The 17,862-nt window shown below is 33.6% G+C and overlaps 3 protein-coding genes across 3 annotated transcripts; all 3 read left to right on the top strand.

Annotated features, from left to right (window-relative positions):
• Positions 1 to 975: 975 nt before the first annotated feature.
• On the top strand, positions 976 to 3,595 carry LOTGIDRAFT_162767 (hypothetical protein; the record flags this gene model as incomplete). The annotated part of the gene is made up of 4 exons (XM_009058762.1): positions 976 to 1,389; positions 1,788 to 2,000; positions 2,915 to 3,000; positions 3,484 to 3,595. The coding sequence occupies 4 exons, from the start codon at positions 976 to 978 to the stop codon at positions 3,593 to 3,595; spliced, it is 825 nt and encodes a 274-aa protein (XP_009057010.1).
• Positions 3,596 to 6,289: 2,694 nt separating this feature from the next.
• Positions 6,290 to 8,598, top strand: LOTGIDRAFT_233199 (hypothetical protein; the record flags this gene model as incomplete). The annotated part of the gene is made up of 5 exons (XM_009058761.1): positions 6,290 to 6,919; positions 7,181 to 7,393; positions 7,648 to 7,733; positions 8,172 to 8,285; positions 8,535 to 8,598. Exons 1-5 carry the CDS (start codon positions 6,329 to 6,331, stop codon positions 8,596 to 8,598), a joined length of 1,068 nt encoding a protein of 355 aa, XP_009057009.1. The 5' UTR covers positions 6,290 to 6,328.
• A 663-nt stretch (positions 8,599 to 9,261) lies between these two features.
• LOTGIDRAFT_216998 (hypothetical protein) lies at positions 9,262 to 12,436 on the top strand. Its single transcript, XM_009058760.1, has 9 exons — positions 9,262 to 9,387; positions 9,724 to 9,810; positions 10,038 to 10,096; positions 10,221 to 10,388; positions 10,630 to 10,732; positions 10,944 to 11,096; positions 11,253 to 11,339; positions 11,584 to 11,706; positions 11,994 to 12,436. Exons 1-9 carry the CDS (start codon positions 9,373 to 9,375, stop codon positions 12,027 to 12,029), a joined length of 831 nt encoding a protein of 276 aa, XP_009057008.1. The 5' UTR covers positions 9,262 to 9,372; the 3' UTR covers positions 12,030 to 12,436.
• The last annotated feature ends 5,426 nt before the right edge of the window (positions 12,437 to 17,862 follow it).

Raw genomic sequence — 17,862 nt, 5'->3', positions numbered from 1 at the left:
GTGCGTGTATAAAAAGGGGCCCTCATTCTCTCGAACTCACACACTTTCCTTTGATCAAACGGCTGACGAATATTTGAAGGAGGGAACATTTTTTGAAATTACCTTTATATACTTTTAAAATGCTAATATACAAGATCAGACATAACGATCTGAAGGAGCACTCCCAAACCGATACTGCACACAACAACTCTTGTATTATTCGTGACAGTAGGGATTACTAAAATGATATATATCCTTGACTAGTGTAATAAATTCAAAATGTCTCAATCATAAGAATGATATATCACATCGCCATAATAAACTGTCGAATATAATATTTGTGGTTCATTTTTATTGCCTCTCTCTCTCTCGTCAATACAAACACTGAAAAACATGTTGAAACGGAATGGGTTATTAAGAATATACATGTATTAACCATCAAAGACCACAAATATGGTTATCCTTTAGATAGATTACCGGTGCTTTAATATGTCCGACTTGATCCCACTTGTTTGAAATCCTTCCTAAGAGATCTTGATGGAAGGTCCATGTACTTGATTTTGATATCTTCAATTCAACTTCCTCTGTATCATGTTTGCTAAATTGGCTGAACAACCAACTGAAGATGGAAAGAGTAACATCAAGATGCATCTATACATGATTCATTTTCAAAATACAAATTTTAATTACTGAAGTAATCATATGATATGATGGCATGCCAATATACGCCCACAAGCAGCTTTAATTTGATTTATTTTTCTTTTGATTTATGTACTATCTATTTACGATGATTTTCAAAAACAAAATTCCAATGACATGCCAATAGTTCAAAACAATATTGAACGGTTCACATACCACGAATTTCAAAGTGGAAAATCCTCACGTACTCTCTTTTGAGTGATGTTTATAAAATTGATAAAAATATAAAATGATGTGAAGAACGGGCGATGGGAAATAAAAATAAGTCATTCTTGCAATAAAACCAAGCGGGTCAGGATGTATTTACATCTGGTGATTTCCATATTGTACATCAGCGCTCCATATCATAAATGTCAAAATGCTACAAAAGCCAAACACACGGTGCAAATTGGAGGATCACTTCCAGATGCATCTAACAATACTTTAACGACCAACAACCAGGCCAATTCTGGAAGTGTAACTATTCCTGGATTGGTCTCAATCGCATCACTGAAAACCATCATTGCTGGAATAATGACAGAAACACGCCGACCTGTGGTGGTTAATAACATAAAAGATTATGTTACTGTTGATAACAGTGATAGGCTTTGTGCATTTGAGAAGCACAATTTCAGATCTGAATTTGGACTTGGACGTAAGCTGAAAAATGAGATCGTTGGAGCATTGAATAAATTTAGAAAAGAAGCCAAAGGTGGAAATATGAATTGTCTGGTAAGTTAATTGGAATTGGCTAATCGAATTAAATGCTTAGAAAATACTAAAGTCGGAGTGGCCAGTCACTGTCGACTTTGTGCATTTGAGAAACACTATTTTGGATCTACATTTGGACTTGAAAGCTGAAAAATTAGCTCGTCATTAATGACTTGTGCAATCGAATACGTTACTGTAGTATCCTGTTAAATTCGCACTGGTTGATTATATAACTACTATCTATATTCCAACAATAACGGTACATCTAAATTGTAATTAATATCTCTTTGAATTTTCAACGTTTCAGCTCAGCCGCACTTCTGGGGCTTATATTTTGCTTAGTAATCGGAATTACAAAAACACAATAATTTAATATTTAAAAAAAAAATGTTTTGAAATATTTTCGGATATCATTACAGTTATGGAGTGAAAAACTTGCCTCTAAAGCTTCTATTAAAGCTAAGACCTGTACTTATGATCATAAAAATAAAGCTTCTGTTATGGCCATGGTTTTTGAAAAAGAACTAGGTGATAGTTTGGCAGAGTTGGCTGTGAGACGATGGAGAGAGGAAAAAACCATCTTCTCCTATGGAATAGAATGCCGTGATATCGGGGGCTGTCAATTCCAACAGGTCAGTTAATAATATATCACATATTGGTGGTTATCAAGGCAGTTTTAAGACCTGCTTCTTCAACTTGGCATGGCGACCGAGGAGATTTCAATTTTTAATTTTCTTTGTCGCCCGCCCATGGAGCTTACGTGTTTCGAATGATTTGTTATGCTCGAGCATATGAAGATTATACTGTTAAATCTTTATGTTCCTTCTCTTTTAGAAAAGTTCCATGGTTGGCATCACGAAATTATTGATAATTATCATAAATTTATGATTAACTCTGCACTAAAGCAACATCAGATATTAAGTCATCACTTGAACCTATTTTGGAATATGTTTATAAAAATTCTTGTATGAGTTATCTCCCTTGAGGTAAAAATTTATGTAAAAGACTAAATAAAAGAAATTTTCTTTTTCGAGCGACTTGTTTCGTCCTATCAATAGATTAGGTGGCCGAATTTTTTTAGCCAATTTTATTTGCAAAAGAGTTCATTTAAAAAATTCAACGACAGGCGTCTAATCTTTTCTTTATTTACATTTCCGAAATTCAAATCATTTTTACCACTAGTTACTTCCCTTCAGACACCAAATTTGTTCAGTTAACATATGTATATTATATCGTACAATAGCACGAATGCATCTTGCTGGGCAATATTGTTTTATAATTTGCCTTTGATAAAAAGTAAGTACAGCAAAATGCTAAACCAGCGGAATTATGATAGAAAAAGTTAAGTTCGGATTGTCATTCTGCAAAACAATACGGGTAGCTATAAATATAACCGCTTTATCAGCTATATAAGTAACCAAATAGTAATATGCTCATTCTCCTAAAAGTTTTCTCTACGTTACTTCAACCTACTGCTGAAACAATCAAGAAAAATATTTGTTTGTTTGAGATACATGTTAATGGTGTTACATACTATTGATTTTAGATTGTTTGGGCAAATTCTAAAGAAGTTGGATGTGCTGCTGAAAGATGTGCCGATATGACGTATTTGGTGTGTTTTTTTGATCCTCCGTAAGTATTGCGATATTTCTAAAACTTCAATCGTTCTTTTAGATCTGTTGGAAATCATATTAAATGTTCTTGTACAAAACCGCAAAAAATCAAATGACGTATTCAACTCAAAGCAACCCCAAGTCGTATGTGCGAATACTTTCACAATGACAGTGGACTTCACCGTTGGCTAAACAGATCCTTGTCTTCCTTCAAGAGATAATCTCTTCTCTCATGCATTTGGAATACAGTGGATCCGCGTTTATCCGGTTGCCGATAATCCGGAAACCCCGATATCCGCACGCCTTCTACTGGGAAGGAATTTTTTACTATGAAAGTTAACCCTTAATCCGTTGTATACTGGGAACTATTAACAGTATTCTACAAAGAGCGTCCACTTAAACTACCAATAGAGTCTTCCCGCATTCGGCAAATCTGGAAGTTTGATTAAACAGTATATTTTAGAAAACTTATATATTGCCAATCATTGAATTTGCATTATAGAGGAAATGTAAGAGATGAACTACCCTATCTTACTGGTGAACCATGTACAAAATGTTCAGCACCCCAAGGTTCAACTCCAAGATGTAATAAAGATAAACTCTGTGAATGGTAAGTATCCGTCAAGAATTAAACGACCCACCAATGTACAAATGTTTTTCCATACCCGACTTGTCCGTCTTACTATATTATACGCTGGAATATCTTATACTTATTTTTCATCACAGTCCTCTCATTGCTTACACTCTTCTGCTCCATCGAGGTAATTATTTTAAACCGACAAAGTCCTTAGTGCATTATCACTGTGCTTGCCAACTTTTCAGGCGAACGGTCTCTTGGAATCCAAGAGAGGATTACTATACTGCATAAAACAGTAAGTTGAATAGACTTAGTTTGGGACCATAATATCAATCGATAATATATAATTTCAGGTATTTTTCAAGACCAACATAACGTGAATGTTTACGAAGGGTACAATTTATTCTGTGGTCAAAGAAGCTTGATTTGTCAATAATATTGCTTATAAGTTTCTTTCCAAATTTTTTATATTTTTTTTATTTTATAGAGATAAGGGAAATTGAATTGTAATGGTTATTAAATATCTCGATAAAACGCCGATTGTTTTTGAATTATCTCATTTTCTGGGTACATTTTCATCATACAGTCAGTCCAATAAGTCGCTACATTTACAACCTTCAGTAATTCAAGGAGAATGCCTTTTGATGTTTTTTTGACGCATTTGGCAACATATTGACATGGTGAAGATGTCAATTCATTGTGCATAACCGAAAATGTCTCTAGTGTGTCGTCATCAGACTCTCTGTGCTTGTCAGCTTTCCAGATAAATGGTATCTTCGTGTTATCCAAAGAAGATAACTATGCTACAAAAAAAAGGAGTGGTGCATGGTGAAGATGTCACTTCATTATACTTCCTGTCTGTGCTTTGACTTTTAAGTAAAGTATGTAGGTTTATACATCATACAGTGGGTGGATGAGGTCGAAACAATGAAAATATAAACTTCCTGTCAATTATCAAACAAACGTAGTATGTCATAATCCGAACAATATTGACTCGGTGGCAGTAAATGTCCTACAGACCAAGACTTCGTATGCTGCAGCTTTTCATGTCAAAGATGCCTTGATTGTATGAGAGTTTGCAAATGCCGCTTTATCGGCAAAGGACATACATACCCCCCCACCCACAAACATTTTCCTTACTATACATGTATGTTTGCAGTCCTTGGATATTTATAGCTAAACTTTGAAATGTGTTATGTAACCATTTTAAACATGTACATTTTGATCAGATTGATTTTATCGTGTGACGACATCATCTTAATAGCCAAAAAAATAAAGGAAATTGGCTATAATTATATGACCAAAAATGGTTATCTATTCGCGCGAATATTACTGATAACGAGAATCAATGAAGGTTTTAAATTTTGTCATTTTTAGGTACATCTAGGTGGCAATTATTCTCATCAGGTTTTAGTTAATAAATCTTTGGAACATTGACAAATGCAGAAAGAACTTGTTTTATGGGTGAAAGAATGTTTGGAAAACCCAAACAGCGATAACTATTGCAAATATCCAACAGAAACTGATAAGAGTCGAAAAGTTTCGGACTAAAATTGTCATTGGACTTATAAAGTTCATCTCTAAAAAAAAGAAAAAAATGCTCTTGATTTTGTTCTTACGTCAATTTCAAGAATATACAAAACGTGACATTTACTGTGTAAAAATAAGTATGTACATCAAATAAATTTCGTATTTAGACATTTTTATTTCTTATCATATTTGCCTATTATAGAGGGGTAATTTAAGTTAAAGGGATTGTAAAGAGATACTGATAACATCAATCTTAGTCATAACAATTTTTTGTCAGATGTCTCTGGTTCTTGCAATTCTACCAAAAGTAGGGGTTTTATGCCGTCACTATTGCAAAACATTGTCAGCGTATGCGATAGTGACGTCATAAAACGCTTAGTCTTAGAACTATTGCGAGAACTGCAGACGTTTCATTGAAAATTGGAATGGTGCATTCTTTGCTATCAGTGTGGCCAATACACATAAAGTTTTCAAAAACCTCTTTGCAATCCCTTTAACGGATTCAATAATTTATTAAACATTGAAGAAGCTAAGTCTGTGTTAAAATATTAAGTGCCAAGGTAAAACAGTTTTTGACATGAACCAATCACTGATCTCTTTAAATTGGGGAATAGAGCAATCTGAATGTTGCGTTCGTGCGTTATTTTACTCTTATTTTGAGCTGATTACATCTCCTGTTCAATGTATTTCTCCATAAATCCAATTTTAGAAAGTTTAAGCTTTTGTCTTGATGAGGATTGTGTATCCGAAACACTTGCCGACGGTATGAAATGAACATTAAGTCAATTGCAAAAGACGTATTATTGGAGTAGAACCCAAGATGTTTAAGTAACTTGCAAACATTTAAATGGATCGGCTCTGAATGTAGATCAAGCCATGAAAGTTGAAATTTGTTCGGATGGCCACCTTTAACGTTACTATTCATAGTGTCAAGGAATATTCATGAAGTTTGTCACGATTAAGTGGCAAATTTTGAATTAATTAAATGGAAAACAAAGACTTCGTTAAAGAATAAATAGGTGTGCATCCATCAATAACATTAAATCATTAAAAATGAATAAAACTGTTGTTAAATCAATCATTTTTATAAAAAAGAGGAAAACTTCTTTGATTCCATCAATCAACGGACGTCATAGTATCAATAAAAAACACACTTATGTATATATTAACCATTTAAATCAGAATTAGACAACTTTGTGTTCAGAAATTAAGTTGAAAGTACTAGTGTTCACTGACAATCATGGAGTTTAAACTACTTCTAGTTCTCTGTTTCAATATTGGACTTATATGTTCTCAAAAGACAAAACCGATTGGAAGTAAACCAATCACTGTTACCACAGCAGCAAAAACTCCAGCAACATCGACATCACCAGTAACAAATGGTACAGGTGGTCCTAAATTTGATCTTGCTGCTCTTCAGAAGCTATTGGCCACGTTTCAGATGATGCAGGGAGCTCAAGGAGGAAATACTGCACCATCGTCAAGTCTTCCTGGAGTATCCAGCATGCCTATGCCTAGCGCCAACCAAATATCAAGAAAAAGCAACATTAATGCGAATTCCCTCTACCAACCAGAGCTTATGAACACTAACGTTCCTTACATGGGAAACTCACTACAACAGAGCCGATTTCAGAATCAATTTCTAGGAGGACAGTTTGCACCCAATGTAAATGTATACAGAACCAACAACCATATTTCAAGTTTCGAACAGATGCGTCTGACAAGATCCTATAATTTGGATGAAGAGCAGAAATTTAAAATCCTTGAAGAACACAATAAATTTAGATCAGATGTGGTACAAAAGAGAGGAACAGGAGCAATGAATGTTCTGGTGAGTACCCAGTAAATTCCACACCATTGTGCTTTGCAATTAGTAATTACCATAATTATGTCGCATTTATCAGCTTGTCTGGTTTATGATGATATGATTTTTAGTAACTCTCAAAATATACACTATTTTTTGGGATGCCACAATGTAATCTAGCTTGTAAAATGTTTGAGTCATTCCAAATTTCCGATTTTGTCCTGTTTTGAAAATATGTGTACGTTATACGACAATGGTAGTAGATATACATTTGTATGATTTTTGTAGAGATGGAGCGAAAAACTGGCTGCCCAGGCTTCTTTGGAAGTAATGAATTGTTCATATGTAAATCAAGGTCGGGGAGCGAGCTTGGCTTCAGTATATGAAAAATATACCGGATCAAGTTTAGTCAGCGAATTTATGAGTCGATGGTCAGATGAAAAGAATCGATTTTCTTTGGGTGAAAACTGTTCAATTCAGCAAACTTGTAGATATTCACAGGTAAGTCTATTTTACCTAATCCATTGAAAATTTCATTACTATTTCGTTTGTTTTAACCCGCTCCATTGTAATCAAACAGTTGCGTTCTTTTGACGTTATTTTAAACGCAACCCCACAATTCATCAATGGCAAAAACCTTTCAGCGATTGTGCAGATTGCTGCTAGTTGTTACCTGTCGTTGAAAATCCGGTCGCTATTAAGATCTGCCAATCGAAATCGAAATCTAAATGTAATCCTTATCTAATTCGTTCCAGGCAGTATGGGCTAATACCAAACAAGTCGGTTGTGCTGTCCAATATTGTGGTGATATGTCATTTATTGCTTGTTCTTATTCTCCAGTGTAAGTATTATTATTTAAATTTATGTATTCTATAACATGGCATGTCGTATATGTAACTGCTGAGCACAAATAGTCGGTTGGTTAAGCTGTGCATTCCGACGTTTAATTCTTGGACGTTATATTAGCTGTCTAAATATTTGATCTACGTGGTCAATATCATAAAGCTGTAGGCTAATACTTCATAGAAGTCCTTTTTAGGAATTCGGGAAGACAAAAGTAATTTGTCCGACACCTGGAATGAAATATCGAAGCTCTGGCAGATGATCCGGGTCTTTTTCCAGCCCTGATTATCAAATCATTTCATGTTCTCAACGCCAATCCAAGAGACTGGTGTATTAGGCTACTGGTAGCCGGGATCGTTTTATAGCTAAGAATTAGGTGAAAATTAGCTTTGTTGGTGTATATCTAAGTTTATGTTTGTTCTATTATTATTTTTAGTGGAAACACGGTAAACCAAATCGCCTTCAGTCCAAGTCGAGGAGGTATTTGCAGTGCATGCACTACTCCACCTAATATGCCTGTCAGGTGTAATTCAGATCATTTATGTGAATGGTAAGTAACGCCTTTGGTTAAAAGCACCAAGCCCAATTTAGACTGACTTGCGAAGCGCTAAACTCATTATATATTAGAAAGGCATGGTATGAGCGTTTTACCATGAATAACGATAAATCAAAACTAAATGTTATCGGTAAAGACAGGACGAGCAGACAAGTTTATAACGCAAATACCCACGAAAATAAACGACAAAAATGACGATGGCCAAAGCTTCTACTGAAGCTATAAGTTATTGTTGAATTGCAGGAGAACTGGACTTCAGATTTTAACAATGAAATGTGATACAGTTAAAGTTCGTGTTGTCAGCTGATTTGAAATTCAGACGACTGTTTCCCGGTCTCAACTATGCTCATATAACATTTTTCTTATTTTTAGGTACTGAAAGAACTGAAGATACTGCCCGCCCCTACCGATATATTATTATTTTACACCGTGTTAAACACTAGATACTTTAATGTTACAAATAAATCAATAAATTTTATATAGTTTTACCTATCCAACTTTTTTTTTAATTCTGTATGCTACAGCTATATGCTACCAGCACCCCTCTTCCTCGCTAACCTGAAGGACCCGGTTTCGCTTACGGCAGAGACGTTAATTTGAGTTAAAAGATAACATTTAAAAGGGTTTTTAAAAGCGTGAAATAGGCCTACATAAAATTGTATGCAAACATTGAGGCCTAGAGGATGATGCCCCTTACCGTTCGTGCAAGTTTTCTGTTTGAAATGGTATACTATACATTGGACATATAATATCGCACACTAATAAGCCCAGTTCTGCATGTTGGAATTAAATCCAAATATCCCTTTACGTAAATAGATCTACCAGCATAATTTAAGCAATACATCCATATTACTTCTTGGTTCATGTTCAGATGAACAAATGAACATAAATCGTGATATAGAAAATCAAAAGTGGTCTGGATATACAAGAGTTATTTCCCTTTTATTTTTATACAGTGCACGTGGGGCTACTTGACTGGCACTGGCAGGCCCTACTTTCATTTTAATGTTTACATTCTTAACACACGAAAACAGTTTGTGGTTATAGATCCCGTGAAGAAAATTATAAAAACGAACAGAATATGGTTGTAGTAAAGGTATAAACTGATGAATTAATAATAAATGTCATTCTGTCACGAATGTCAGTGAGACAAGACGATAAGGCGGTCAAATGCCAATGGGCATTCATGTTTTGTGGCCTGGCTTGAAGCTAGACAAAGCTAACTTTTTAGGTAACCTTGAAATGGAGGGTAAGTGGAGAAAGGTAATTGCGAAGAATTGATTAAAAGGCTTCTTTCTCTTTGTTGATACCGCTTTTTAATTCCTGTTTTTAAAAATCTGACAGAGGGTTGCACGCCTGTGTCTGTGCTTTCGTAACCACAATGTTACAACCTAAAATACCTAATCCACTTAGATTTTGTTTTATATCACAGGTTGGAATAATTGGAGGTTCTGGATTAGATGATCCTAATATACTAGAAAACAGACAAGAAAAGTCTGTAGATACTCCATATGGGAAGGTTAGTTTCTGGTTATCGAAAAGATCATATCACTAAATTTTCAGCCATCTATATCACTTTTCATAATGAAAATCTGACCTTCAATATGTCCACCATTGAATAGTGATAAAATGATGACATTATAAAGTTTACAAGCTATTTTTCATTCTCTTATGTGAGTAATACCCGAGACATAAAAAAATGACCATTTCTTCAGATCAAACTTTGTTAGTTTGTACTTCTTTCAGCCATCAGACGTTCTGATCACTGGTTCAGTAAAAGGTATTCAGTGTGTTCTTCTAGCAAGGTATGTAATCTATAAAATCTATTCATTAACATCAACTGGGCATGTTTGCAGAATTCCACAATTTAAGATGACAAAATTATTTAGAAAAACTGTACTGTGAATTATATTTCTTTTTCACTTTTAGACATGGTAGAAAACACACTATAGGTCCATCATACATCAACTATCAAGCTAATATTCATGCCTTAAAATCAGAAGGTTGTACTCATATTATAGTAACTACGGCTTGTGGGTCATTACAAGAACACATTCATCCTGGTGATTTTGTTTTACTTGAATCATTTATAGATAGGTTAGTAGAATTTTTCAGATGAAATCTTAAAGGGGTTGTAAAGAGCATTTCTGAACTTTGTATACAAGTGTATCAGGGCCATTTATGGTTATATTTGCATTTTTCCAATTATTTGCTGGGACAAATATCTGTGGTTCATGTAATTATTTGTAATTTATTTTATGCAGATTTGCACAATATTTATATAGTATTTACATGTATGCATTATATAGAGTGATAAGTGGACTTGTTTTTGTTACAGAACTCATAAAAGAACTCAAACCTTTTATGATGGCTCACCTAATGCTCCTCCAGGAATTTGCCACATTCCAATGAATGAACCTTTTTGTGCTCAGACCAGAAAGGTAACATATTGTATTAGTAATAATATAATAATACAAATATGTAATAACTATTGTAATGATGTAATTATAACTATTGTAATATTTAAATGATGACTGTAATAATAATGCGATAATTATTGAAATTTTCAAAAAAAAAACATCATAACACTATCATAACTAGTGTAATAACGTAATAATAACCAATTTGATTCTATAATAACTATTGTTATAGATTGTGAGAGAAACATGTAAAGAACTAGGATATAGTCACCATGATAATGGAGTAATGATAACTATTGAGGGACCAAGATTCTCAACTAAAGCTGAGAGTAAATTATGGAGATTACAAGGAGCTGATGTAGTGAATATGAGTACTGTACCAGAGGTAAGAGATGGAATTATTTTTCATAATTTCATTTTGATGCTATAAGGATTTCCGTATATGTTGGTTTTCACAGAGTAGAGTCAAGTTTGACCTTTTTTGTGTGTGTTTGGTATTATCTTTTATAACAAATTCAACATAGATTTAATGTCATTTCAGGTAGTATTGGCTAATGAGGCTGGATTATGCTATAGTTCTATAGCTCTAGTAACAGATTATGATTGTTGGAAAGATAGCCATGAAGCAGTAAGTATTGTATTGAGCACATCTGTTCAAATGTTTTTTTTCTGGAGGCAAATATTCCTATAAATTATGTCCGACAGTTGAAATCTTATCCAATAGACTAATAGAATTCATTTCAATTGTGTAGCCAGCATTGATACAACACCAAATAATATTGTATTTTTAAATGAAACACCTATGGCATTTTACTAAACATTTTTGCAGAAATAAATTGTGGGAGGAAGTCTTATTATCTTTTATTTGATAGGTTAGTGTTGATTTAGCACTGAAGACATTTAAAGCTAATGCCAATAAAGCAATTAATTTACTATTACACGTTATACCTAAAATAGCCTCTGAAGACTGGACAGATATTCTACACAAAAATGAGGTAAGTGATCATTTGAATACCAGAAGCAGCCAACCTATCTGACATGAACATCCAATGATGATCTCGCAAATTTAATGCTTACACTACAAGTTGAAAGGATTCCATCCAGTTTAAAGGCTCCACTGACAGTTTTTGGTAATTTTATTAATGGTAATTGCATGGTAGTTGTTTGGTTTAGTTTAGTCTGCTTAGAATATCTGCTATCAATTGCAAAAATGGAAACCCCATTAGTTTGTTGTATTTGTCATATTTTGGATCGTATTTTGATAAATATATGTATTTTTCAGGAAACAGCAAAGAATTCAGTAATGGGAGCTCACTAGAAATAAGAAATACTCCATGGGTAGCTTGTATCTTCCGGTGCTTTTGAGTGCTTCGTGGTTTTGAAAATGAAATTGAAAAAATTCATGAATATGCTTTTGAGGACGATTAACTTCATTTCGTGCCAATTTGTGAAAAAAATTATCTGATTAAATTCATATTTTTTGTTATTTGTTTGATGGGTAAGCCAATCGAAAGATATAATAATGTGCTGAAGAAATGTAGAAGATATCTGTTTTATTGTCTGACTCGCATTCTCCCTGGTTTCAGCATGGCTGATTTCCTTTTGTAGCTGAAAATGAAGCTTGTCAAATCTTAGTTTATTTTTATTATTCTTTAACAAATAATTTGATTTTTATACAGAAAGTGTTATGTATCAGTATATAATAATAAATAACATTTGTATTTTTGTTTGACTTTGCTTTTTAAACTCACCCTAAGGTTGACTTCTGTGATGTTTGGGTGTCAAAATATTCCAGTTCATTATCTTTACTATCTCTTGGTCCATCATAAACCACAAGCCAAATTTGCCAAACTAATTAGAGTTAATAAGAATATGTCAAAACCCATACCCTGGATACAATGGACTTGATCTAGCTCATGTTTGTTCCTGCCTTAATCTGGGAAATTTAACTCCATATTTAGAGAGCTGCCCCATAGGATTCATAAGACCTCAAAGACAAATTGACAGCATAATAAATACAAAATACAATGTAATACTGTAGAGGCCGGCCTACATACCAGTCACTTGTAAAATGAGCTTTGTTTTGACGCTCTTAAATAAAGAAATTATTATTTAAAACAACTAGGTATTTAATAATTTACAGAAACTGAACCGAATTGCGGAAGTATGATTAATATAACTGTTGTCTGTTTTTTTTTTCAATTACTGTCCTTGGTAAAGGTTTTCTTTGATGAAGGTTCAAAAGGTATTATAAATATAGTCGTGAATATCCAGCAATTATACTCAGTAAGGATTATCAATGGCGCTTTAAGACTGGATAACGTTGAACAGACGGAAGTAAACAATTGATAAAAATGAAAGTACAATGGACGAAAGTTCGAGGGGTGTTGCCGTATTCTATTGTTGCGATGACATTGGCAGACTTAATTACCTTTCTGAAACTAAAATGCAACATTTAAGAATTGAAAATGAGGAAGAAAAAGCGTCAAATGACAATGACGTTGGAGGAAGTAAAAATGACAGTTCCCCTGCTTCACAAACAGGAATGGAGTCGGTCGAAGAAGAGCTTGACAGCAGTACCACAGAGTCTAGGCCTGTTGCTGAAAATAAAATGGATGTGACAGGCCAGTCAATACGTTTGTGTGGGTGGTTGACAAAAGTTGGAAAGATGGGATTTGTGAAGACAAACAAAGTAATGTGGTTTATCTTCAGTGAAGACACTTGCAAATTGTATTATTACAGAAATCCAAATGATTTGCTGCCTCAAGGAGAAATTGACATATCTAATGCATCATTTCAATATAATGTAGATCAAGATAAACTTCAGAGTGGAGTGTTAGAAATAAGGTAAGTAGGTCTGGTATTACATAATAAGTTATCCGTTACAGTTTGAGAGTAGCCTATGACTCATAAGCATTCGTTAGACTTTGTCCCAATTTATTTATAAAGCTAATTGTTCCCTCTATTATATTAACCTACCAAAACTATATTTCGGTTAAATGTGGAAATCCCAAAATTAGAGACACAATAAGATGATCAAATTTAAAGATCTGTAGCACAGTACAACTTTCATCCAATGTAAGTCATCTAGAAACTAATGAAGACGACAGACGGAAAGAGTAATATTATATTGATTCATAATAAAGACCTTGTTGATCATAGCATTGAACGATTATATTATTACCGATAGGCCTAGTGGTATTTTAATCTCATTGACAAAACGTTTAAAACAAATGACAAAGTTTATCGAAATTTAGAATTGACACTGTTAAAAGTTTTTTTTAAAAACAACTCTTGAATATTTTAAGAGTTTTAATGAGTGTATAAGTAGGATGTATTTTAAAGTAAGTGGACACATCCTGGTTACCTACTACAGTCTACACTGTAAGGATTATTCTCTGAAAGCTGTATACTTCAAGAGAGTGTATTGCCCACATAGGCTACAATTCATAGCATTTTAGGAATTCATGAGAGATTGCCTTGGTCTACCATGGACACATGGGGTACGGTACCAACAGTTGCCTAGTGAACAGTTGCTCACCAAAGAAATGAGAAATAGGACAATTGCTCACCAAAAATGTACATATTCAATAGAGCAACACTTGGACACATACAGTAGCATCTTTCTTATCGAACATCTGTGATGTTTGTAGCTCTAGAAAAGCTTGACCTGATTATTATGTCACTTTAGCACTGGTACAATTTGAGACATTTTTTGCAATAGTGGAGTAACAATCTGTTAAAGTTTGGAATTACGAGAACCACAGACAACAAATCAAAATTTTCCTTTGGCATCTGCTAGCCTACAGGACGGCACAAAAATCTCATTGCTATATTCATATAAAACCTAATATAGTACTTTTTACACACACACACTTGTAGGAATTGTAGACATTTCTTTCTTTCATGATAGATCTGAAGGGAAGACTCATTATTTAGATGCACAAAGTCAACATCAGATGCATTATTGGTTACAAGAACTTCAAACTAAAAGAAGAGAATATAGTAAGAAAAGAACAACATTATCCTCTGAACGTCTGCAACTTACTATCAAGGTATTATATCTTTTAAAGATAAGATCTTTCCAGAAGTGACTTCGATAGAATAATGAAGTCCTTGAAGAACCAAAATTGAATAATATTGTATGATAATATTAGTAATGATGGGACAATAAACTAAGCCCCTGTGTGCTACAGGCTGTACTCACTTTATTTCAAGAAATGACAATTGTCTCATGGCTTGTTAGCAGCTAATAATGATCTTTTTTTAAGAAGAGACAATGTCAGTCTCATAGCTTGTTAGCAGCTGTTAATGATGTTAAAATTTTATTCTAAGAAGAGACAAAGTCTTGCTTGTTAGCAGCTGATAATTATGTTTGAACTTTTATTTTAAGAAGAGACAACAGTCTCATGGCTTGATAGCAGCTTTAAATGAACCAGAAAAGGTAGAAGAGGCTGTATTGGATGGTCCCATGCCTTCTTTGATATTGCCACTACCTAATACTTCATCAAATTCTAGTCGAACGACATTAACGGCACCAAACAAACCAAAAAGTTTACCTTCAATGTTAAAATCTGATATTCAAAATGCTTTTTCTACTTTAAAAACACAGATTCAGTCTCCTACAGGTAATTCTAGAGAATTTTTTTGATATATTCTGTTCATTGTTACTTCATCTGCAAGTGCACATGTCCCCTGCTTCATTATAATTTCTCTTGACTCTAATGATCTGATGGTAATTCAGGTTTTTCAATGATTTTTTCCAGATAAGCAATCAACTACATCATCTCCTAATACCTCAATATCTAATCTTGAAGAGTGGACTCTTTTAGGATCAGACAATTCCCTTGATTCAAGCAACATGGCTACAGAAACAGTGCCTATTACTAGTAAATACCAACCTAAATTCTTCTCTAATTTAAAGAAGATTAAAATCGGTAAGAGAACTTCAAGTGAGAGCAGTATTAAGACATCCACAACATTATCATGTGTTAGGTGTAAACATGTAAGTAGGCCTGCTTTGATTTTTTGTCAAATGGAGTTTTCTAGCCTTCGTATTTGACACTCATAGTTTCCATTCAACATTAGAATCTGCTTAATTCTATCTGAATTTACTTTTTTTGAAAGCACATTATATTAAATTAATATCAAATCCTACTGCTGATCAAGTAGTTTATTTTTTCTAAAAGGGTAGAACATGATATGATGCAAATGCAAGTAGTTTGGTTTCAAAGGTATACTCAATGTCTGTAGCCTTTTTCAGAAGGGAAATCAGATGTCTGGTTGGTGACATTTCAAAATACTTCGTATATTATTTTTTATACTAATTGTTAATTTTCAAAATCCAGTTATATGAAGAAAATGTATCCTTAAAAGTTGATTTACAATATGCTGGGGATGAATTACATGCTCATAGAGAGATAGTGAAATTATTACAGAAAGAACTTGATAATCAAATGACCACCAGTAATACTCAGTAGGTTACAGTTATATTTTCAAACATATACATGATATTGGTTTTTATTCATTCTCACATGTGTCTGAGGGTGATAACGGACCACTAGTTACAGACAGGCCATGATTCACCATTTTTGGGGATTGATTTGGGTCTTGACTATATGTAAATAGTCTTCAGAATTTCTTGCACGAAAATTGCATAATCTCTTTAAATATACTTCAAACTAGAAATTTCACTTATATGGAAGAGTATCAAGAAAAAAAAAGGCGTCATTTTAACTTTTAAACTCAAATAATTCGGCACACACATGGATTTGAAGGCTCAAATTTCTAAGCTGTGAACACTATTACTTATTAGTTTAGCTGGAAATTCTGTTTTCAGGGACTAAGGTACTCTTTGTCAAATGGTGGCGAATCTGTCCCTATAACCAATCCAAAATGTAATACCAGCATGTTGCAAATACACTCTGATGTAAATATGTGATTCCACCTGCCATCTATGATCAAGTATGATAAAACAGAATGAACATAGTGTAATATAAATAAATGGTGTAATTTCGTACAGCCTTGATTAAAATCTCTGTTAATTTAAAAAACAGTAGGAAAAGAGTTTATAAATTTTGTAGGAAGGAATGTGAAGATAAGGATAAAGAAGAGTTATTAGAATTGATCAAAACTAAAGATAAATACATCATAGAATTACAACATACATTATCTTTATTACAAGAAGATAAATCAACTTGTATTCAACAGGCCAGGTAATAGGACTGCTTTCTATGCATCAAAATTCATCAGGTTTATTGAAGATTAGCATAAAAATCTAAATTCCCCTCTTATGACTTGGTGATAAAATAACTTGTCTACCATGTTGGATTAGTGCTGCACTCAGCATTATTAGATCTATAGTATACCCTTACATTTTCTACAACATACTCTCCAGACATAACATAATTAACTACAAATTTATCAGGGTTTGGAGAAACTGTAAATGAATGTGTTGGAAACTGTTACACCTTCTAAGGTGCAGAAAATTACCGTTAAACAGGGCTAAGCCAAGTTTTTCTGACCCTACTTCAGCCCATAACTGTCAAAATAGCTATCTTAGTGTGGAGCAGAGACAGATGTTTTTTGACTTACTCCAACCTTAACTTTGTTATTTTGCAGACAATATGAAAGTGAAAATGCTGCAATCAAAGAACACTCGAGTGTCTTACAAGAAATGTTACTGGCTAAAAATGAAATAGTTGAACAGTTGACTACGCAAATTTATGAACTTGAAAGCAAACTAAATCAAAATCTTCCCACTACCTCAGCGCCAACCAAATCAATAAACCCTACCAATATGCCAAATTTAAATGAAGTTATTCTACCTGATCAACGTATACTAACTTTAGAAAGTACAGAAGAACCAAGTATGGCTTCATTCCTGGAAATGTCTAGAGAAATTGATAATCTAAAGGTTTGTGAATGTTTTTGAAGGAACTCTCTCAGGACCAATTTACAATTTGATTGATTGAATTAATTTTTAAATTGGATCAAACTGATACTGATAATTTTCATATTGTCTAAGAAACTGACTTGATTGTTAACTTACAACTCAATTCAGTAGTAGGTTTTAAGATTTTTGAAGAAATGAGTCTAAAAAAATTTGCAAATTTCTTCTATGAAATCTATTTCAGGCTGCATGTACAGCT

This window comes from Lottia gigantea, assembly GCF_000327385.1.
Source record: "Lottia gigantea unplaced genomic scaffold LOTGIsca_35, whole genome shotgun sequence".
In the NCBI taxonomy this organism is placed as follows: Eukaryota; Metazoa; Mollusca; class Gastropoda; family Lottiidae; genus Lottia; species Lottia gigantea.
This window is presented reverse-complemented; position numbering and strand designations above follow the sequence as displayed.